Genomic DNA, 24,170 nt, shown 5'->3' with positions numbered 1-24,170 from the left:
CCTCTGGGCAATTCTGTCTCCAGACCCCATCTCACCATGGGAGTGCTGGGATTACAGAAGTATGTCAGTGTATCAGTTGTCTTCTATGGGTTCTAGTGAACAAGCCATCCTGCCAGCCCACAGTGCTGCACTCTTTGTATAATAACAAAAAAAACATACAAAAAGATATTTTTTTTCAACTCGATACAAACAGCAGCTGGAGAAATGTGTCTACATGTTTTAAATGTCTAAAAAATTGAGGGGCTTGAGAGATGGCTCAGTGTTTGGTTTCCAGCATCCACACCAGGTAGCTTACAACCATCTGCAACTCAGCTCCAGACCTCCACAGACACCAGTATACATGTGACACATACCTATAGACACACATACATAAATAAAATTGTCTTTTTTAAAAAGTTTAAAAGGTTGAGTGGTGGTGGTGCACGCCTTTAATCCTAGCACTTGAGGGGCAGAGGCAGGCGGAACTCTGTGAGTTCAGGCCAGCCTGGTCTACAGAGTGAATTCTAAGACAGTCAGGACTGTTACATAGAGAAACCCTGTCTCAAAATACCAAAAAAACAAAAACAAAAACAAAGAAAAAAAAAAACAGAACAAAACAAAAATTTAAAATATAAAGCATTGGGGCTGCAGGTGTAAGTCAGTGTGTACAGCCCCTGCTTAGCATGTGTGAAGCCTTGGGTTTGAGCTCTAGCAGTACAAACCAAAAGCAAACCACTTGGCAGCTTCTTTAAAATATCTATCTTTAGGGGGATAGAGCAATGGCTCAGGTGCGAAGAGCACTTGCTGATCTGCGTTTGGTTCCTGACAGCCATACTGAAATGTTCACAATCACCTATAACACCAATTCCAGGGCATGTGAGACCCTCTTCTGGTCTCTGTGGGAACCTGCATAAATATAATGCAGATACAAATGTGCAAGCACACACACATACACACAAATAAAAATAAAATAGTACGTATTTATCTTTGGGACTGGGGAGATGGCTTAGAGGTAAACATTTGCTACACAAGTGTAAGGACTACAGTTTGAATCCCCAGAAACCTATGTAAATTCGAGTTGAGAGTAGTCATCCACTTTTAATTCTAGACCTAGAAGGCAGAGACAAGAGGATCTGCAGACCAGGCTCTGGATTTGACTAAAAGACTCTGACTCCATGAATGAGATAATGAGATGAAAGAATTTTGAGGATGATTCCTGACATCAACCCTGGGCCTCCATAAACACATATGTACCTACTGACACAGACATATAAAAATAGGAACACAAATGCACATGAAAAAATGGGAGTGTTAAAAACCCGTTTTTTACATTACCTGATTACAAAGGTATTGGCCTAGACCAGGTCTAGCAGCAGCACTAAGATATATGACAGGTTTTTTGTTATGTAACACGTCAAATCCATCCACTACGAAGTCTTCATAGCGAGAATGAATGGCAAGCCTACAGATCTTAGCAAGTCCTTCCCTCTCTTCCTCATGGAAATAAGCACATCCATTTTCATACCTATTAAGAGATCTCATATGTTAATGTATTCTTTTTAATTTTTAAAAAGATTTTGTTTTTATTTTATGTGTGTTTGCCTGCATGTATATGTGTGCACCACATGTGTGCAATGCCCAAAGAGGCCAGAAGAGTCATTGGATCCCCAGAATTGGAATTACAGATGGTTGTGAACAGTCATATGGGTGCTGGGAATCAAACCTAGGTTTTTTTTAGAAGAACAGCCAGTGCTCTTCACTGATCAGCCACCTCTCCAGCTGCATATTAATATACTCCTATTTCTAGTTAATTCTGACTTTTTTCAGTAGTATAAAATCATGAAAGCAATTCTTTTCTCATAGACACTATACAAGGCAGAGGAGAGTCTGGCTACTCACTATAGTGCATGCAGGTATAAAGGAAAGAAACAAAGACTCATCATCCACACCTAACTCCAGAAATAAAATGAGTAGAAATGATGGAACAAAGACTAAAGTCCCCAGAAATAATGAGCCTAGAGACAAGGGCTCTTGCTTGTTTCACGTGGAGGCTAATGCTATAGGCTGACATGGTTGTTAGAGTTTCAGCACTAAGACATCTGAAATAAATGAAGCATTAACGTGATCATTTAATCCTCAAATGAAATAGCTATTTATACTCTCCCCACTTAATACAAGGAGAGGTTAGGCAACCCTCTTAGGCATGGAGAGGTTAAGCAACCCTTTCAAAGAAGAGTCAAATCCATATGTAGCACCACAAAAACATTACTCACAAGCCACATCTGATTCTGACTCATCTTTAGCCACTTGTAAGGATAGCTGGAAAGGTAGCTGGTCTGTTAAGAGCACTGGCTGTTCTTCCAGAGAATCTGGGTTTAGTTCCCAGCACCCACATGACAGCTCATAACTATCTGTAACTCTAGTTTCAGGGAATTTGATGCCCTCTTTTGGCCTCCTTGGGCACTGTACACATGTGATGTATATCCATACAGGCAGTCAAAATACTCATACATGTTAAACAACAACAACAACAATAACAACAACAAAAAAGTAGAGGTGGGCATTGTGATGCACGCCTTTAACCCCAGCACTTGGGAGGAAGAGGTAGGCAGATCTCCGTGAGTTTGAGGCCAGCTTGGTCTATATAACAAGTTCCAGAACAGCCAGGCTACACAGAGACCCTGTCACAAATAAACAAGCAAACCTAAAATTAAACAAACACAATCCCTCATAATGTCTTTACCAGTAAATAAACGAATCCTTAAAAAACAACTGCAACAAAACCCAGCTCGTAACATCTTTACCTGAAAATCCGGCGTAGCCACAAGGTAGTGTCTGAAAGTATCCTGGTTGTAAGTTTTCTCAGCTTCTCTTTGTCCAGAGTTGAAATATAAGCACCCAGACTGTGACCCAACAAAGCCATGTGACCTTGTTCTCCAATATTCTGGATTCTGTTGATCAAAATCATTAGAGTACTAAGAACTGATCATCACCAAAGCATAGAAAAAGAAACAAAATTTAAACAGTGTTTCACAGAAATTTGGAAGATTTTCAATTCATTTCATGTCCTACAGAGAAATTCAGAAAAAAATGTGTATGAGGTGCTGAAAGTTTGGGAAGAAAAATACTTTTAAAATTGAGCCCTAAAAGATAAATGTCCTTCTCTTTACTGACAACACAAACTGCTCTTAAATTCTCTTAAACTATAAATATCAGCCTTAAGAACTATGGAGGAGGGCTGGAGAGATGGCTCAGGAGTTTAAGAGCACTAGCTACTGCTGTAGAGGACCCAGGTTCTGTTCCCAAACCCCACATGGTGGGTCACAACCACCTGTAATTCCTGTCCCAAGGGATCCAAAACACTCTTCTAGCCTCCAAAGGCATCAGGCATACAAGTGGTGCACAGACATACATGCAGGCAAAACATCCATACACATAAGATAATGATGATGAGGATGAGCTGCAGAGGAAGGGTGATGTAGCTCAGCTGTAGGGTGCTAGCCTACATGGACACCTACATATATGTAGCATACACTCACACAGACACATATACATAAATAATTTTTTAAGTCTTTAAAAAGGTCCATTTTTTTAACAACTTTTAAAAAAAATTCTGAGGCTTGAACTTGAGGCCCCACGCATGCAAGGGAAGTGTTCTACTACTGTACACCCCCAGTCTCCAGTAAGTCTTAAAACATACAAAAAGACATAATCTGGTTCATAAGAAAAATATTATGCTGAAATATCTCACCTTATATTTCTCACTCACTTATCAAAGATCCTTAAGTTTGCTAACATCACTACAGCAAAGGTGTGGGGAAAGTATTCTCACACACTGCTGGTGAGCCTCTGGACTGGCTTATCTCCTAGGAACATTGGGCTCTATCAAATTCAAAATGCACATGTGCATTATCTGACCCAGCACCCTACTTCCATGACTTATTCCTCAAACACATTGCAAGAAATGACATATGCTTAAGGTTATGGCGCAGCAATGTTTGTACCAGTGAAATAGGAACATGACACAAAATTCTATCCATAAAATTCTATTCATCTATTCCAAGTAAAATAAAGTTGCTCTTAACAAAGAGAGTTCCTTGTATGACATGTGATGAACTCCAAGTCCTAAGTGAAAAAAGAATCAGGACACATAGATAGTATTTAAGTACTGGATGGGGTGTGTATGACTGTTTTGCTTGTATACACAAACACATAAAATATCCGTGGAAGAATAATAAACTGGTCATCATCTATAGCTATGAAAGAGAACCAGGTAGGGAGGCCTATGTGTGTGTTTCAGTACTGGGAATTGAACTTAGGGCACATACATGCTACCACAGCCTAGAGAACTATTTTTGTATACCCTTTCTTATCTTCTCAATTTTATTCTGCCTTGTTTCTAGTCTTGTTATGTAGCCCTACAGTGGCTTCAAACTTGTGACCCCCTTGCTTCTGCCTCCAGAATGCTAGGATTACAGGTGTGTACCACATGACTAGTTTATCTTCTGACATTTGAACAAGGAGAATATATTACTGATAGCAAAAAAATAAAATTGAAGACGAAGTGAAGATATATTTATTTAAATATACTGGGCAGATGAATAAATAAAGCAAAAGGCGATTCACAGACAATGAAAGCTAATCAATTTAACTGTAGTAATTCTTAGCAAGCTAAAGAAAAAATAAAAAAAGCACATGGCACCTCAGTCCTTCCAGTGGCTCTTCATAAGACCTAATACCATAAAAATGTCAGGATTTACTTTTAGAATATAAAAATATCAATATAATTTTTTGTTGTTTTTTGAGACAGGTTTTCTCTGTGTAACAGTCCTGCCTATCCTGGAACTAACTTTGTAGACCAGGCTGGCCTTGAACTCATAGAGATCCACCTGCCTCTGCCTGCCTTCCAAGTGCTGGGATTAAAGGCATACACCATTACCAGCTGGCCTCAATATAACTTTTAATGAAATTATTACTCAATGAAGTTTCTTCCTTGAGCCACTCAAGAACAGACTTTTTTTTTTTTTTGGTTTTTCGCGACAGGGTTTCTCTGTGTAGCTTTGCGCCTCTCCTGGAACTCACTCTGTAGACCAGGCTGGCCTCGAACTCACAGAGATTCGCCTGGCTCTGCCTCCCGAGTGCTGGGATTAAAGGCGTGCGCCACCACCGCCCGGCTTCAGACTTTTTTTTTTTAAGACAAGGTTTCTCTGTGTAGCTCTGGCTGTCCTGGAACTTGCTCTGTAGACCAGGATGGCCTCGAACTCACAGATCCGCCTGCCTCTGCTTCCCAAGTGCTGGGATTAAAGACATGTGCCACCACTGCCCAGCTAAGAATGAACTTCCAAAGATAAACTGCCAATATTCCTCCATTACCGGGTGCTCTGGGGCTCCTCATCTTCATCTCCGTGCATCAGATTTTGAACTAACTGGAGGATGCTCACCATATCTTGCCCACTGCAGAACAAAAAGGGTTAGGTGGGTGGAAAGAACACATATGCCCCTCCCCTCCATCTTCTAACCATTTCTCTCATTCAAACTAACTTGAAGATGTTTTTTGTTTTTGTTTCCTTTTTAAACATTTGGTAGCTAGCTACAAGAAAAAGAATGTTTAGAGACAGTTCATACATTTTCAAAAACATTCAAATTATGTAACTTTACTTATTCTTTGACCCAAATATAAGTTTGATTTTTGAAAATATTTCCAGTCTTGCTCTAGCTGTACTTCTATAATGGATCATTTCATTCTTGAAAAGCAGAGAATATTTAATAAGTATAAAAGCCAGTCTTTGTAAGATGCTCTAGGCCATAAGCCAACAAAAATTCTCTATTGACAAGACTCTGGAGTCTTGTCCACTTGAACCAACAGCCTTAAACATGTAATCATTTGTTTCCAACCATTATCCCAGTTGGAAAATTTGAGATCTGCTTAGAGTATAAATAGATACCAAATAGAGTATAAATAGATAGACTGACTTCTATCCAAGATATGCTATTAACTGCTCATTATATGAGACGGAAACAGGAGAAAAATGTCAATGACTAAAATGGTATGAAATGGCAAGCAATTTATGGTGCATAAGATTTAAAAATACTCTATAAGCATATTATTGATAAACATTTTCTTCTTAAAAAAAGAAGCACTGGATGGATATAGTGGGGAGTGGTAGAGAACTTGCCTAGCATGTGTGAATTCTAGGTTCAATCCGAGACCACAAACACAGAAGTAAGAAATAAAAGCACCACCATCAAAACACTGCTCCAAACTCATCTCCCCAAGGTGCTAACCTGAAATGAAATGCTCTGATCCTTTAACAGTGCAGAGGGAAGGGAAGGGGAAGGAAGCTCAGGCTCACTTGGCTGCTATCCTTGTGACCTTGAGTGAGTGATCCAAAGTGGCTGAACCCAAGCATTATAGATCGGAGAGGAGATAATCAGACAGTGCCTGTAAAGCACTCACTAGCTCCAAATACTAGACTTTAGCATTATTAAATAAAGATAGATACTCCTGACCACTGTTAACAGTGTTTTTAATGTGCTCCCAGTCTGAGAATTCTTAGGAGATCTAGAGAAACTTTTGTGTAATTAGGAGAATAAACAAGTCCTTGTCCCTTCACACCTGGGACAGGAGACAGGATCTACTTCCTATTCTGAGTGGTGAAAGCTCTATAGGACTTCAAATCAGCAGGATCCATGCTACAAGCTGGAGTGACTGAAAACATTGTACCTGGGAGTGTTGGGCATGGTATTTGCTGTACGGTGTGATACTTCCTCAATGCTTTCTTTTGTAATCTTGTACAACTTATATTCAGGTCAAAGAACAATTTAAGGGAGTTGTACTGTTGACCTAAGTACAGTTTCCTGGTTATAAAAGAAAAATGGTTTGTCTCAAGGAAGCTGGACTGGGACTTTCCTTGCAGACCGACTGCTAGCATCCTGTGAAAACGACAGCCAGCTACTTCTTTTTCACTAGTAGTTCAAACCACAGGACTTGATAAATTTGCTTCAGCTGCAAACAAATTAATCATTCCAGCAATAATTAAAGCTGACATTTTCCTTTCATTTACTATATTATAGGTTTTTCATTTTTTGTTTTGTTTTTGAGACAAGATCTCTTTATGTAGCCCTGGCTGTCCTGGAACGGGATCCCTATGTAGACAAGGCTGGCCTTGAACTGAGAGATCTGCCTGCCTCTGTCTTCTGGGTGCTGGGATTAAAGGCATACACCACTATGCCTGGTATAGTTTATAATATATAATTATATATAAATATATAATTATAAATTATAATTATTATATATTATAAACTATACCAAGTTACAATATCTCTCACAATAAAACTCAGTCTACAAGAGAGATTACAGGTTTCAAGAATGAACTAGTTTGCTATCCCAGTTATAGCTATGAATTCATGAATGGCTTTTGATCGTGGGTTATAGTTCTGAAAAGAGGCCAGGTATGGTAGGACATGCCTGTAATCTAAATACTCAGAAGGCTGAGGCCACCAGTTGAAGGCAAGCCAATGAACAAAAAAGTTCTAAGAGAGAACAAAGCTAGTAAGTTCACGATTATCACCAACCAGCCAGTTTTCTAATGTTCTACTGAGTAACTACTTAAATTATCTTGGTACTCATTCAAAGTAAACTTGGTAAAATTTTGGGTTAAGAAAAAAATATGTATATCCTAACTAAAGGTATTGATCCTCATTGCCACCTACCTGCCCTGGAGTGGCCCTGGAATATCCTCTGATACTGGCTTCTTTCCATTTTCCTCCTCTGTTCTTCTGGTTTAAAGGAAAGAAAGAGTTGACTATGTTTTAACCAATTTCTAACATATGAACATGCAAACACGTGACTTTACACAGAACATTCAGTGACTGATGAATGATTTTAAACACATTCATTTCATCTCCCTAGACCCCAGATATACTTGAAAAGGAAAAGAATGTAAAAACAACCGCTCTGTCAGTTGACACCTTATGTAACTGAATCTATACTAAGAAGTATTTAAATACTCAAATCAACACATTCCATGGCAGAACTAAAAGGTCCTTCCCAAAATTTCAAAATCCTTTCATTGCAAAGCACCTTCTACCCAATACCTGCAGCTTTAAAGGCAGCAGAATCTGACATCCTAGAGATAGAGATATCTTTAACAGGAAGAAACTAGAACCACCAGATTCAAAGCTGGCTGGACACATCAACAGGGCAGCCTCTATCCTCCATGCTCACCTTTGACTGTTCTCCAGCATCCGCATTGCCTCCTTCAGGTTCTTTCCCATTTCAGCTAATGTAGGGTCTGCTATCTAAGAAATGAACCAAAAAAAGGCAAAATTTTAACATTCCTCTATTACTACTTTTTATTTATTCTAAAAACAAACTTTTTCTGTAGCCTAGGCTAGTCTAGAACTCATGGCAATTCTCCTGCCTCAGTCTTTCTCTCTAGTGCTAGAATTATAGGCATGAGCTACCACATCTGACTTTATCTATTACTTCTGTTATATAATTCGTTCAGACAAATCAAATGCAAGTCCACTTCCCTTGGATTTACTATAAAATGCATAGATTTATTGTACCACACAAAAGTATAGCACACAAAGTAATAGTTCCCCAGCCCTAACCCATTTTCATTTTACATACACCTCTGTAGCTTGCTGTTGCCCACTTTACAGTAAATATTGCCTCAGTCAACAAGCCTCCTTCATTCTTCTAGTAGTTACACCTTACTCCATTTGTTGAATATACCACACATAAAATTTAACTAGTCCTAAATTAATTGACCCTGAAGTCATTCCCACTTTCTATCTTTATATATATATATATATAGTATACTACTCATTTTTATCATTGCAGTAGGCTAAAAATCATCTTACCTATTCCCTTTTGATAAGACCCTGGTGTCTATGAATGCTATATTATATGGCAGTCTTTATAAATGTGATTTAAGTTAAAGATCTTGAGATGGTTAGAAAACCTTTACTATCCAGATGAATCTAAAATGTAATAAAATATATCTTCTTTATGATAAAGACAGAAAGAAACACACATATGCACATACATACAAAGATTACATGAAAAGTGAATAGAAAAATTTGAAGATTCGGGCTTTAAAACTAATGACATGATCCTATGAACCGCAATGCTGATCAACATGGCACTAACCCTAAGGGTGCAACAGTGGCAGTAACAGCATGATGGTAACCAAGAGCTGTCTAACTAGACATAAGGCCTGCTCAACAGGAGGGAAGTCATGCCAGCTACTAGAAACCTAGCTAACCACCAGGGGCTAGCGAGGTCACTGATCTTAGAGGAGATCCTACTACTGCCTCCTTACTAAACCAGCATAACTGCATTCTAAATATCACACAGATCTCTTACAGCTCAGGGATATCCCATAGCTCTTATCCCTCATCAAAGAAACTTCTCTTTTCAATAGAAAGATACATTAGAGAAAAACAAAATGAATCAAAATACAGAGAATAAGTGATCTGGGGTCCAGTCCCAACCGATACATCTATAACACAACTCCCACACATAAAGTTCAGGAAACATGGAGGAAAGGGGTGCCAGAGGACCAGAAAGTTGCTATGACATCGTGTCTCCTAAATATGACAGGGAAGCTTCACTCATGATATCACAACAATATGGTTTCCTAAACAAGACCTGAAGAAGTACAACAGCAATAAACATGCTAAATCTTATAGGGCCCCACCCACATACAAAGAAGTACAGGCAACAAAGGAATCCTGAGAGCACAAGAAATAGTTCTCCCCAGGGATGAGCCCCAATTGGTTATCTATTACCAAGTGGTCAGCTCTGAAATCACAAATACATAAATTACACTAAATAGACTGAGCAGGTGGTATAGGGAGTAGTAATAACATGGAAAGCAAGAAATGACAGGAAACCAAGAAAGGGGGGAATGCTAGTTTTCCTTTGACTTAAACAATGATTTCTGTTGTGTTCTAAATAATTACAACCATATTGCAAATAAAGGGCCATGATTTCCAAGGGGAATGGAGAGAGGAACATGGGAGGGGTTGGAGGGAGGAAAGTTAGGGGAAAAAATGATGCAATTTTAATTTTCAAAAAAGATTAATTAAAAATGACATGGTCACAAGCTGAAGGACAGTAACACCCATTAGAATTAGAATGCCCCTTCTTGTGAGTTCAGCTCTGGTAATCTTATGTAGACCAGGGATAGGAATTTCAAACTTCTTGCCCACAAAACTGGAACTCAAGCTGGGTGGTAGTGGTACATGCCTTTGATCCCAACACTAGGAGGCAGAGTCAGGTCTGTGAGTTTGAGGCCAGCTTGGTCTACAGAGCAAGTTCCAGGACAGCCAAAGCTGCACAGAGAAACCTTGTCTCAACAAACAAACAAACAAACAATCCCCCAAAAGAACCCCAAACCAAACCAAACCAACCAACCAACCAACCAAAAAACCCTGGAACTCAAAATCAGTCTCCCTCTTTTTCTTCCTCCCCACTTCCTTACCCTCACCCCACCCTGATTTTCTTGGGAGACAGTTTCTTTCTACATTACCCAGGCTGGCATCACAACTTTCAATCCTGCCTCAGCCCCCCAGAGTAACTGGAAACAGGCACGTACATGTCCAGCTTCACTTCATGTATATTACACTACTAAGTTTGTGATTTGTTCCAGCAGTCACAGGAAACTAATCTACCCATAAGCCAGAAGATGATGGATCTGTCTAGAAAAAGCTAAGTGGTGGCCTCTAGAACTTGGAGTGGGAAGTTGACCCTCAGTCAGAGAGGGCATTTATGTTTGTTCCCTTCTGTTCCCTTTGGATTGTGTGCCATATGTATACATTTATCTCCCTCCAAAAAGAAATGAAACAAAAGTATTTTTAATTCTTAAAACATTTGAATTTATTTTAATTATGCCTTATTTATGGCAATTAAAAATTTTTAATTAAAATACAATTACATAACTTTGCCACTCCCTCCAATCCCCCCATTGTGCCCACTTCTCCCTATGCACCTCAAATTCAAAGCCTCTTTTTTGTACTTATTATTGTAACATCTATATATATTCCAAATAAATATATAAATTTAATCTGCTGAGTCCAAGATTTATTTTATTATTTAGTTATGTGTGAGTGTACATATTATATGTATATGTGTGCCCAGAGTCCAGAATAGGGAATTAAACCCCCCCAGAGCTGGATTTAAAGGTAATTGTGAGCCACTTGATGTGAGTGCTGGGAACAGAACTCAGATCCTCTCTCCATCTCTCCAGCCCCAAATTATTAATTCTTATAGAATTAAAACATACACAAGGGCCTGTGAGATGACTCAGCAGTTAAAGGTACTTTCTACCAAGGCTGATGACATAAATTGGATCTCTAGCACACACATGATGAAGGAAAGAACCAACCTAAGTTGTCTTCTGATCTACACACACACACACACACACACACAGAGAGAGTAATTAATAATAACCTCCCCCCACATCTCTCTTTCTTCTTAATCTCCATAGTACTTTTAGGGAAAAAAAGTCTTGCTGCCCCAATTGCTATGAGTTGTTTTGTACTTACAGAAACTCCTCTGTCAATGTAGTTCTTGAAGGACTTGCATTTCTCTTCATACTGCTTCATGTACCTACACATCTTCCACAGCAAGTCTGCAATATTATCTATTACATTTAGTAGCCCTACGTTAGCTCCTCAAATCATTCAAGAAGTTCTATTCAATTTACCGATATCAGAATCAAAAATTGTTAAATTTTAGATAAGACATTAGGAGTCTAGTTTGCAGTTCCTGTAAGCCTTACAACAAACGGGAAGGAGGCCAGGTATATGTGCAATCCCAGAACTAGGGAAGCTGGGACAGGAGGATTACCTTGAGTTAGAGGATAGCTTGAGTTATGAAGTGAGACACCATCTTAAATAAACAACTAACCAGAGATGGCTCAGTAGATAAGACACGTGCATGGCAAGTGTGAAGACCCAAGTTTGAATTCCCAGAACTCGTATAAAGTCAGACATAGCTGTGAATCTGTAATCTCCCTGTTCCTATAGCAAAATGGGAGATAGAAAAAGGAGAATACACAGAAGTTTGCAGGCCAGCTAGCCTAGCCTAGGTCTTGTCTCAAAGTGGAAAGTGAAGACCAACACCCAAGCTGTTCTCTGCTCTCACATGCACACACCTGTACTCACATACATGAATGCATGAACACGAATCTCTATCTCACATACACTGACACAGACACACATATAAAATCAACCGTCAATCTCTCAAGAAGAACTCGGGGAAGATCTACATAAAATTGGGGCTTCTAGTGCCTTTTTTCTAGTGCCTATTAGGTAGATCAGCTTTGGTTTACACAAAAGATATTAAGTCAAATTTCATTCATAAAATTGTCACTAGAAAGAAAAAAGTGTATCATGAAAATATCTGATTCTAGTTTAACATTTTAGAGGTGAAGAAATTAAGTCTTGGAGATGTGATTTGCTGAAGACATGTGCTAGAACCCAGGGTTCTTTATTCCCCTTTCTGGCCTCTATTACACAAGCTGGCTTCTAGGAAGGTTTACAAAGTAATCCTGTATCTGCTTTATTTTTCTCTCTTTCCTCCTTCCTCTTCCTCTTCTCTTTCCCTCTCTCTCCCTCTGTCTCCCTCTCTGGAGACAGGATCTCATTATGTAGCTGTGGCTGGACTGGAACTTACTATGGAGACCAGGCTGGCCTCAAACCCTGAGATCTGTTCGCTTCTACCTCTGAGTTCTGGAATTAATCCAAACCAGGTTATCTGTTTTTGATGTTTAAATATAATTTAAAAAACATTTTCAAAACAGATGTTTTAAATAAAATCCACAACTTAAATATAACTATGAAATGGGTTAGACTTAAAAGGGTCTCAGCAATCTGATTATTAATAGGAAGTGGAAAAGATAATAGTCAAGAGAATTTATCTTAACTCCTATGTGTCCCAGTTTTGTTCCTTATCACCCTCATCTCTTGTAGCTCAATGAAAAGGTAACCAGTTTGCTTGATTATTCACATCTTCATGCTCCAAAAACTTGCCTGGTTTGAATGCCTTTGTACCTTTAAATTACAAGTCCAGATTTCTTAAAAACAAAACAAAAAAATGATTTATATTTATGTGTGTGCACATACATGTGTGCATATGTGGGTGGGTCCCCATAGAGGATTCCCCTGGAGCTAGAGTTATAGGCAGCTGTGAGTTGCCTCATAGGGTTCTGGGAAACAAACTCTGGTCTTTGAGAGCAATAATGCTCTTAATCAATGAACCATCTCATCTCTCCATTCCCACAATTCAAGATTTCTATGAAACTTTTGTGGATACAACCACTTTCACATCCCCTCTAATGATAACTGCTTCTTTTTTTTTTTTTTTGAGATGGAGGGGATCACTCTATATATCCCAGGCTAGCCTAAAGCCATCTATGTAAGCCAGGCTGCCCTTGAACTTGCTATGACTCTTCTCTTCTGCCTCTCCAGTGCTGGGATTATAAGCATGTGCTACACACTAGGTGTCACCACTTTTTTCTAAACCCAAAGTCTGGACTCACTGACAAAAAGAACAAAAGATAGAATGTATGGGGATAATGAGACAGAACTTTTGAAACTGGGGCCATTCTGATATTCAGCTGCTAGTCTTCCTGAGTCCTCACATCCTTCATTGAGAACCATTTTACAGATGCTCTTTCCAGTGCAGATATGAACTCCTTAGCCACATCATCAGCTGCCTAAAGGCAGGGATGCAGACTTCAGCTAATTCCTGTTTCTCTTATTCAATCAAGGGCTTAAGGTCAGAGGCCTTTCAGCACTGGACATCATCCTTTCTCTCTGTACAGTGCAGCATGGTATTTTTTTCCTATAGCATTGGAACAAATCTTTTTAGTTAACAGTAAACAAAAATCCATAATCAATGAGATGATGGCTCAGTGGGTGAAGGTACTTGTCACCAAGTCTGACAGCCTGAGTTCAAGCTCAGGTATTTACATGGTGGAAAAGAATATCAATGCTATGTCGTCCTCTGACTTCACTTGTATACCATGGCACATGTCTCCCTCTGTTTTTTGTTTGTTTGTTTGTTTGTTTATTTTTGAGACAGGGTTTCTCTGTGTAGCTTTGCGCCTTTCCTGAAACTCACTCTGTAGCCCAGGCTGGCCTCAAACTCACAGAGATCCACCTGCCTCTGCTTCCCAAGTGCTGGGATTAAAGGCGTGCACCACCACCACCTCTGTCTGTTTTTATGTATTTTTTTTTTATTTGACACAGTCCTGTGAAGCTCAGACTGGCCTTGAATTACGTAGCTGATGAGGATCATGAACTTTTGTGTGTGTATGAACATTGATGTCTATGTGCAAGAGTATAGGAGAGGCTACAAGTCAACATAAAGTGTTTTCCACTTTTCTTTTTTGAGTAAGGATCTCTCAGATGAACCTAGAGCTCATCGATAGGCTAGGTGTTGAAACTATGTGATTATACAAAACCAAAGCAAGAACCATAAACAAACCTACAGCAATAAAGAATTAAATTGAAACCAAGTGTGGTGTTGAGTAATCATTTGGGAGGCAGAGGTAAGAGGATCAAGTGTTCAAAGCCAACTTCATCTACACATGGAGTTTCAAGTCATCCTGGTCTATATGAAACCTCCAACTTTTTCAAAATACAACAAAAAATAATGCAGTTGAGTTGAATGTTGTGGATCATGTCTGTAATCCCAACACTCAAGGCTGAGGCAGAATTCAACTGCTATGAATTCAAGGCCATGAGTTTGATTCTCAGCAGTGCAGAAATTGAGTGAAGTAGCACACAGCTATAATCTCAGCACTTGGGAGGTAAAGGCAGTAGGATAAAAAGCTTAAAGCCATCTTTGGCTACACAATGAGTTTGAGGCCAGCCTGAAATACATCCTGTCTAAAAAGACAAAAACAAACAACCCAGAAGTTGTGAAAAGATACCTATTTTTAGTACATAGAAGGGGGCTGTTTTATGATAGAAGGGGGAAATAGAAGCAGACTATTTTTATGATATTAAGGAGAAAACAGACTATTCTTAGGAAAAAGATCATAATTTCATTTTGCTTTAACACCAAGCATGGGGGCCGCCACAGAATAAGTAGGATGATCCTTAATTACTGAGTTGCTTACAATCATCAGGCATATGCTAATTAATTACCTGACACACATTACCTCCCACATAACTAGAGTTTACTTTTAATCATCTTTTTTTTCCCTGTGGGGGTGGGGAGGGAGGGTCTCTCTCTACATAGTCCTGGCTGTCCTAGAACTTACTATATAGACCAAACTGGCCTCAAACTCAGAGCTCCTCCTGCTTCTGCCTCCTGAGTGGTGGGATTAAAGGTGCGCACGATGTCTGGCTCATGGTCATCTTTTTAATTAGTATTTTTACTCAGAAACTCTCCATTTAGGGAAAATTTCCATTTCTACAATGTTACAACTAGATGACAAATTTCTCTTATAGAACAAATCTTTCTAGTTAGGAACAAATAAAATAGAGCCACTGAGATGGTTCATCAGGTAACGGCATTTGCCACCAAGCCTGTGGCAAGTAACCCAAATAGGGGCACTTTAAGAGTATTAATAATTAAACCAGGACAAAAGGTGTAGACTGGGATGGTCCCAGGCAAACCAGGATGTAGTTACCCTGTCCGTAACTAAATGTTTACTTCAGATGTTAAACCTTATTCCTTCTAGCAAAGGCAGGGAAATTTATGTGGTGGTGGTGGCTGTTTATGAGCTATAAGGGCTAGAAGGCAGCACAGTTGCAGTGTAAGAGTCACCAGGTTCTCACAAATTCTACAAAAGATTTACTTTCCTGCCTTCATCTTTCTTTATTTAAATTCTAGGGCCTCTGAGATAGTTCAGTAGATAAGTGTTTACCATGAGATGATGTAAGCCTGGGGGCCTGAGTTCTATCCCCAGAACCCATGTAAAGGTGGAAGGAGAGAATCAACTCCACAAAGTTGTCCTCTGACTTCCATATGCATACTATGGCATGAGTGTTCACCTATGTACATTACACATATAATTAAAAAAAAATAAACCTGAGTAAAATAACCTGATTAAAGTCTGAGATCTACATGCAACATGAAAGCAGAAGAGATTATCTGGATCAAAGAAGGGACCCAGTGAGTAAGTGGTAGGGAGTACAGGGGAGGACAAGTGGGTAAGGGGAAAAAGTTAGAACAAGGTATAATGATAAATATATATGAAAATGTCACAATGAAACCCAGTACTCTTTATGGTTGAGTTAAAAAATTTATTCATATGTATGTGTGTTCCTGTGTGTCTGTATGTGTACCTTGTGAGTTCAGGTGCCTATGGACATCAGAAGGTGTTGGAACCCCTGGAAATGGAGTTATAGATAGATAGCTGTGACCTGCCACGTGGGGGTTGGAAATGGAATCCAGGTTCTCTGCAAGCACACCAAGTGCTCTTAACTGCTGAACCATCTCTTCAGTCTCTGTGTATGTTTACTTTTAAAAAGTAAAATAAAAAAAACCAGGGCCTGTGATGGTATACATCTATGATCTAGGGACTTAGAAGGCTGATGCAGGAGGGTCAGGAGGAGTTCAAGGCCAATCTCTGCTGGGCTTTATGAAACATTGTCTCAATAATAAAAGGATTATGGAGATGGCTAAATAGTAAAGGTGCCTGCTGCATGCTTGATGACCTAAGTTTGAGCCTCACAACCCACACTGTGGAAACCAAGGATCACCTCCCACAAGCCGTCCTCTGACCTACACAGGCATGTCAAGCAACCCCCACTAGAAACTTTAAAAAACAAAAAGGCACTTCTTTCTGTTTGAGTGTGTCTGTGAGGACATGAAGACATAATTATTAATTCATAAAACATCATAATCTCCAATTTCAAAGGGATATATAGTTGTTGACAAGGTGTAACTAGTAGTACTTAACCTTGCAAATTCATGAGCAGGCAAAGAATATAAAAGAGCAAAAACATGCAACAGAGTGATAAAAATTTGTAAAGCTAAAGAAGCAACAATACTAATAACATGAGACACCAAACATCAATAACAGACAGCAGTGCATGGAGGGACAAGAAAAGCAACAGTGGTGTTTGAGTGACACGTCCCCATAGTCTAGGGCATTTGAATATTTGGTCCCCAGTTGATAGCCCTACTGGAGAGCCCATTAGGAAGTACGGCCTTGCTGGAGGAAGTATGCACTGGGGACAAGACCTGAGGTTTTAAAGTCTCCTGCCATCCCTATTTGACTCTCTACTTCCTGTTTGTGGCCTGAGATGTGGACTTTCAGCTTCCAGCTCCAGCTGCTGTGACTGTTGCCTGCTGTCTGTGCCATTATGAGTCCTAACCTGGAACTACAAACCCAAAATAAACCAAGTTGTCTTGGTCATGGTGTTTTATCACAGCAACAGAAAAGTAATTAATACAGCATCCAAATCACCATCGGAGATACATAGAAACTGAGAAATCCAATTCTAAATTAAAATACACACACAGTCCCCCCACCCCCCAGATTCTAAAATCCATCCCTTAGATATTATGTCATAAATACTATCTTCCGAACAGTATACCAAGAAAAAGATACTACACAGCAGCAAAGCTTTATTTCTAAGTTCTTGTTTATCTGGAATCACATTGGCACACCTGCACCTACTCTCTCTCTCACACACACACAATAATAATAAATAATAATAATAATAGTAGTAGTAGTAGTAACAAGCCCAGACAAAAACAATTTAAAAAATACCCCAAATACCTTGTTCTTCAAAACTCCTGACTAGCCATCAATTTAATTTCTTTTTCATTTCTATACTACTTTCTATTTCTCCTTCTTAGACAATGACTTATTTTAAAATGTACACCTAGTAGCATATTGTGATGTGCATTTCTATAATATCAGCACCTGGGAGGTTGGAAAAAGTAGAGTTTGAAGTCCACTTGGACTACACTGCAAGATCTCATCTCAAAAATAAAACAAAACAAAGTAAAAGTGTTGTCCTTCATTATGCCATAACCCCTGCAGGAATCACATCTTATTCACCTCTTATCTCCAGCACTCAGCACTGGATTCTGACTTTCAACTAATAAGGGTGTACAAATCAAAACAGATTTCTGCTTTAAGTGAAAACATAGAACAGTCAATCTAGGCTAGAATGTAATTCACAATCCTGACTAGAACATCAGGACTGGGGGGTGGGAGGAGTGCACCAAAAGCTCTGCCACAGACACCTCCGCAATCCAGGATAAAACAGTCCTGGAACTCACTACGTACATCAGGCTGGCCTCAAGCTCACAGAGATCCACTTGACTCTGCCATCTGAGTGCTGGGGTTAAAGGTATGAGCCAGCATGCCCAGCCAAGGCCATATACTTTTTAGAAGCAGAACTCTAAAACAGCAAATCCCATCCATCTCCTCTGATGCCCAGCAATGGGTAATCATTTACTCCCATAGCTACCAGGCATCTGTATGCAAAATCCTCACTTTGAATGAGAGCTAGAACGTCAGCCCATCACAGAGCAGTCCCTCTACACTATGTGAAAGAGTGGGCTCTGTCACAGTACATACAAAAATCAATCATTTCAAACTTGCCTCATTAGGATTCTTTTCTTGTGCTTAAAATTTTTTTTAAAAAAGATTTGTTACTTTTATTTATGTGTATTTGTGTGAGGCTGCATAAATTTAAGAATACCACAAGCATACAGGTACTTTTGAAAGTCAGAGGGTGTTGGTCAGATCCTCTGGTACTGGAGTTACAGGCAGCTGTGAGCCATATTACATTAGTGCTGGGAGCCAAATTCAGGTCCTCTACAAAGGCAGTAGTCACTCTTAGACCACTAAGCCTTCTCCCCAGCCCTTTTTTCATGCTTTTTAAAGGCAGACATAAAAGTTCTGGCCATCCTTATCAATAATGACCAGGATGTTCTGCTCATACTGCTTTTGTTCCTCTTTATAAGCTTCTAACAGTAAGATAGTAACTTTTCTTTTCAAAATCCGACTCAAAAGAGAAATGTTTAGTTTAGGGTAAGGACAAGAACAGAAAATGAGAGCCTGTGACACAGCTCAGAGTGCTTACCTAGTACCCTCAAATCCCCAGTACTGCACAAAGCTAGGTATGATGCGATGGCACGTTTGTAATCCCAGCACTCAGGAGGTGAAGATAGATCATGAGTTCCGGGTAATGCTTGGCTATACAGTGATATCCCATTTCAAAGACAAAACAAAACCAAACCACACAGTGATATCCCATTTCAAAGACAAAACAAAACAAACAACAACAACGGGCTTAGGTGAAAAACAGAATTGAAGTTGCCTCTTTCAGAGATAAGTAGCTCCTAACAAGTTAATTAAACCACTCAGCTCTACTGCATTGGTGATTGAAATGGTCTAGCCCTGTGCTGCCCTGTATGTTAGCCACAAGCCATATGTGGTTGATGAGCACTTAGAATATGGTTAGTGATGTGGTTAATACACTAAGGAAACAAACTGTTAGTTCTGCTTGATTTCAGTATATGCAGATTTAAGTTGGTATGCGTAACTAGTGGCTCCCTAACTGAACAGCAGCTCTGGGTTGTAAGTTAATGATTCCCAACCAGAGGCAATTCTGCCCACCCCATCTGGAGCCATTTTTAATTGTCACAGCTGGGAGTGTACTGCTAGAACCTAGTGGATGGAGGCCAGGGATCCTGTTAAACATGTTGCATTGCAATGAACCTCCCACACATAAGAATCAGTTGACACAAATATCAGCAGTTGAGGAGCTTGAAAAATTCTGTCCTGAGTTTGCTCACGGGTGGAGTTAAAGCAAACATAAAACAAATTGCAGCAGACCTTGTCTAAACAGAATATCCGGGAAGAATGACATTTTTCATTCAACATAAAAAGGTTTAAGCAGCAAGACAATACTGAAAAATGAATGTGGTGAAAACTGGATATGGTCTCTCATACTTCTTGTATTAGTACTGACTTGAATATTAACATAATATTAAAATTATCCAGGACCATGTTTCTTTTTGTTTTTCAATTGTTTTTCTTTATTTATGTGTACGTGTGTGTGTCTGTATGCATGCCATATTTGTGCAAGTACTTTCTGAAGCTAGAAGAGGGTGTCAGATCTCCTGAAGCTGTAGTTACAGGTGATCAAGAGCCATCTTGGATCCTCTGAAGGAACAGTACACACTCCTAACCACTAAGCCATCTCTCCAGCTCCAGAACCCTGTTTCTTACATGTTGAAGATAAGGTCCTAGAAGATATCTAGCTTAAATTTTTTTTTAAAGATTTTATTTTTATTTATTATGTATACAGCATATATGACTGCAGGCCAGAAGAGGGCACCAGATCTCATTACAGGTGGCTGTGAGCCACCATGTGGTTGCTGGGAATTGAACTCAGGACCTCTGGAAGAGCAGTCAGTGCTCTTAACCTCTGAGCCATCTCTCCAGCCCCTAGCTTAAATTTTTTTTTCAGATTTATTTTATATGTAATGGGTATTCTGCCTGCATGTTTGTCTGTGCACCACATACACATATCTAAGGCCAGAAGAGGATGCTGGATCCCAAGGAGGTGGCGGTACAGATGGTTGTGAGCCACCATGTGGGTGCTGGGAATCAAACCTGGGTCCTCTGGAAGAACGACAGTGCTCTTAACCACTAAACCATCTCTCCAGCCCCCTAACCATTTTTATTTTGCAGATCTACTTATAAAGAACTATTATCAGAGGAACAATCACCTCAGTTTTTCCCAGTCTCTCTCTCTACTCTCAGTTTGAATTCCTTGTCCCTTCGATTAGCCTATCTGGTGTGGAGTCATCACTCATTTTAGATACCACTGTTTAAGAAAACCAAATTAAGGTAAGGAAAGGGATTATCCAGTCAGATTTGCAAGTTTGCATATCACCTCAAGTTAAGCAGAGGTACACAGACAGTTATAGTTTGATGAAGGGACATTTATGGAGTGATTCTACTGAGTGATGATCACATACTATATTCTAGAGCAGTGGTTCTTAACCTCCTTAATGCTGTGACCTTTTAATACAGTTCCTCATGTTGTGGTGACCCCAACCATAAAATTATTTCATTACTACTTCATAACTGTAATTGTGCTACTGTTATGAATTGTAATGTAAATGTCTGATAGGCAAGATATCTGATATTCTACTCCTGTTGGGTCGCAACCCACAGGTTGAGAACCACTGTCCTAGAGGACATGATATTGAAGTTTCAGAGGATAAATATCAAATAACATTGTGGTTTCTGTGGCTCTATAAATTATACATGGAAAAGATGAAGCAGGATTATTCAGGAACTACTCAAATAGCTCTCAAATTTACATTAGAAATACAGACTCTAGCCCAAATTAGCCTATTCCTCAAAGAAATAGGAATGGACATAATTCAATGTTTCACTTCAATCCAAACTATTTTTTCAGAACAGAGTCATCTAATTCTTATTACATCAAAGCCTTTCCTGTCCATTTATCATTAACAGAAATTATTCATTATATCTAAAGTGCTCTATTACTTCATAGAATATAAAAATAAGAGCCCTAGCTTCCCTCCCCCTCCCCAAGACAGGGCTTCTCTGTGTAGCCCTAGCAGTCCTGGAACTCACTCTGTAGATCAGGCTGGCCTTGAACTCACAAGATCTGCCTGTTTCTGGCTCCCAAGTGATGTGACTAAAAGTTACCTTTTAAAACAAAACTTACATTTATAATTTTCACAAGAGCCTAAGGCAGGGACTTTCAGCCCACATATTCTGAATTCCTCAAAGTTCAATGCAATTTAAGTTCCCAGACCTTTCTTTAAGCATGCTGGAGTTTCAGTACCTCTTCAGATCTTCTTTGGAGGGTTTAAAATATCTTATCATCACTTAATACTCAGAAAAATTTACAGTAGGATTCCTAACCACTTTTAGTTTTCAGATATTCTCAGAGGAAAGATCATCTCAGTTCTTTCAGGTTTCTAATGGAATGACATAAAGCTGTGTTAAGAAATGAGAAACACAGAAAGGTCATTTTCAGCATTATTTTGTATTCAACTACTGGAGTTACACACATGATCTCAACCAGTTTCCTCAGCTTCTGCATTGCTAATACTTCTGATATGTGGAACTGTCCTGTGCAACAGAGGATATTCAACAGTGTCCTTGATTTCTTCCTACTAGGTCCCAGCAGTACCTCTCTTGTGACACTCTAGTCTAAAACATCTCCAGAAATTGCCAAAAGTCCCCTGGAGAACAAACCTAACCTAACTTAAGAATTACCAATCTTGAGTGAAACTCATGATACCAAAAAGTAGACACTATGCTAATCAGAAGAACCAAGAAAAAAAAAAAAACCGTATCATGTGTTCCATCCGATTTATGCTAAATAGCTGAGGAGCAAGATATGCCACTGTGTGCACATGAAGACATCTGGCTCAATTTCTACAATTACTGCCTTCAACTCTCCAGTGACAAGTGAACACAACTACAACAGCTGCTTCTTTGAAAAAGGAATTCCAAGCCAGGCATGATGACACACTCCTGTAATCCCAGCAGTTTGGGGGGCAGAGGCAAGAGACTCACTTTAAGTTTGAGGTCAGCCTAGTCTATAGTGAGTTACAGACTAGCCAGGGTTACTTCACAAGACCGCGGGCGGGGGTGAAGGGGTGGAGTGAGAGAAACACAGAGAGGGAAGAACAGAGAGACAGGGAAGGGTGGTGGTGGGAAAAGTAGGTTTACACCACATCGGAAAGAGAGAAAAAGAAAAGACTGCGAGGACAGAATGTTAAGCACTGAGAACCCAAGCACAGTTCTCAATTGCCCTACGGTGGGAACAACTAGAATCCATTCAACACGCCAGAGCAGTCAGCCAGGTCCACCAAGTGGCTATTGCCCCAAGGGGTAAACAGGGTAAGTCGCAGGTTACCGTGGACTTGAGGTTGATCTGAAGGCCTCTAGTGGTTCTCAGAAAGAGGAACCCAAGACCTTGTAAGACCAGCTAGGACCTCCCCCTACCCCAAATAAACTCACCATTTACAGGATACCCGCCCCTTTCTGGATCCTAGGGGTTCTAGCCCCGGGTTCGCAGGCTACAGCATCGGAATCACGCGGGGAACTTGTTAAACTCAACAAACTGAGTCCCCGCCCACCACAGCTTCAGACCACAGGCTGCAAATCCATATTTTTACCAAGGTCCCCAGGTGACTCCCGCCAAAGTTCACAATTTGTCTCCTAACTTGTAAAGCACTGTGGCTTTGCAGTGGGCTCCGTGACAACTAGGACTGCTTCCTGTGCGCTTCTGGGGCTTACACCGATTGCTCCTGTCATCCCACAGGGCCAGCGCCGGTTCAGGCCCAGCCCCGAGCCGAGCCTCCGCGAAGCCAAGGCCGGCTCCCACAGCGCCGGGCCCACCTCCCTCAGCCACTCCGTCCGTGACGTAGCCGGGCCGGGGCTGGACGCCCTCCTCCGGCGAGGCTCCTCAGCCCCTGGCCCCCTTTCCCACCGGGAAACAGTCGCCCGGGAGGCGGAGACCCGGGGCCGCAGCGCCGCCCGATCTCTCCGTACCGACCTTCTCCAGGGACGCGTCCATGGCCGAGGCGTCCGGCGATGTGCCCGCGGTGCCGGACACTACTTCCGCCTCCCGCGGCCCGCAGCGGTTTCCACGCTGGCAGCGCTGACGTCCCCCGCGCCCGCAGCCGGCGGGGCGGAGAGGAGGAGGAGCTGCCCCGCGGCGCGGCCCGCAGGGACCCTGCGGCTTGCTGAAGGCGGGGCGAGACCCGGCGGGCGGGGCGGGGCCTCTCGGGGCGGGGCCTCCCAGGCTTCCGTACTCGGGCGTCACGCCGGCCGGTCCTAACGCTGCCACATGAGGGAACCAGGCTGTGGAAAGATCCAAAATCAACGTTGCCAGAAGCCCGTCGCGACCGTCGAGGAAGAACTATAATAAATCGCAATGTGTCATCCACCATGTAAAATAGTAGAGACTCACCAGTGCTCCCAGAGTCAGGCTTCCAAGGTCTCCGCTGTCAACACCCGTTAGGAATGGAACAGTCCGTTTACCTCCGAAGCCTGAGGCCACGCCCACCCCCGCGCATGCGCAGAACGACGACTGCCGCGCGCTCTGGGTTTTTGTGAGGTTGAACGGTGGTCTCTTTAGTGACTGCTGTTTGGAACCGATGCCGATCAGAGCTGAATGTATTTCTGTCAGCTCTTTCC

The 24,170-nt window shown here is 40.8% G+C and overlaps 1 protein-coding gene across 2 annotated transcripts in view; it reads right to left on the bottom strand.

Moving 5' to 3' along the window:
* Pdxdc1 (pyridoxal dependent decarboxylase domain containing 1) overlaps positions 1-23,746 on the bottom strand; it is a 60,171-nt gene extending 36,425 nt beyond the window's left edge. Inside the window, exons 1-6 of one of the 2 annotated variants that reach the window (XM_059269951.1) lie at positions 23,527-23,746; positions 8,207-8,280; positions 7,693-7,758; positions 5,353-5,433; positions 2,784-2,930; positions 1,315-1,504 (exon numbers count right to left, since the gene is read on the bottom strand). In XM_059269951.1, coding sequence (XP_059125934.1) covers positions 1,315-1,504; positions 2,784-2,930; positions 5,353-5,433; positions 7,693-7,758; positions 8,207-8,280; positions 23,527-23,547 — 579 coding nt within the window. In that variant the 5' untranslated portion in view covers positions 23,548-23,746. The remainder of the gene's footprint in view (positions 1-1,314; positions 1,505-2,783; positions 2,931-5,352; positions 5,434-7,692; positions 7,759-8,206; positions 8,281-23,526) is intronic. The other variant, XM_059269952.1, reaches the window with a different exon arrangement.
* Positions 23,747-24,170: the final 424 nt, after the last annotated feature.

The sequence above is a fragment of the Peromyscus eremicus genome, chromosome 8a (genome assembly GCF_949786415.1).
Source record: "Peromyscus eremicus chromosome 8a, PerEre_H2_v1, whole genome shotgun sequence".
In the NCBI taxonomy this organism is placed as follows: domain Eukaryota; kingdom Metazoa; phylum Chordata; class Mammalia; order Rodentia; family Cricetidae; genus Peromyscus; species Peromyscus eremicus.
The sequence above is the reverse complement of the archived record's forward strand: the minus strand, read 5'-3'. Positions and strand labels throughout refer to the sequence as shown.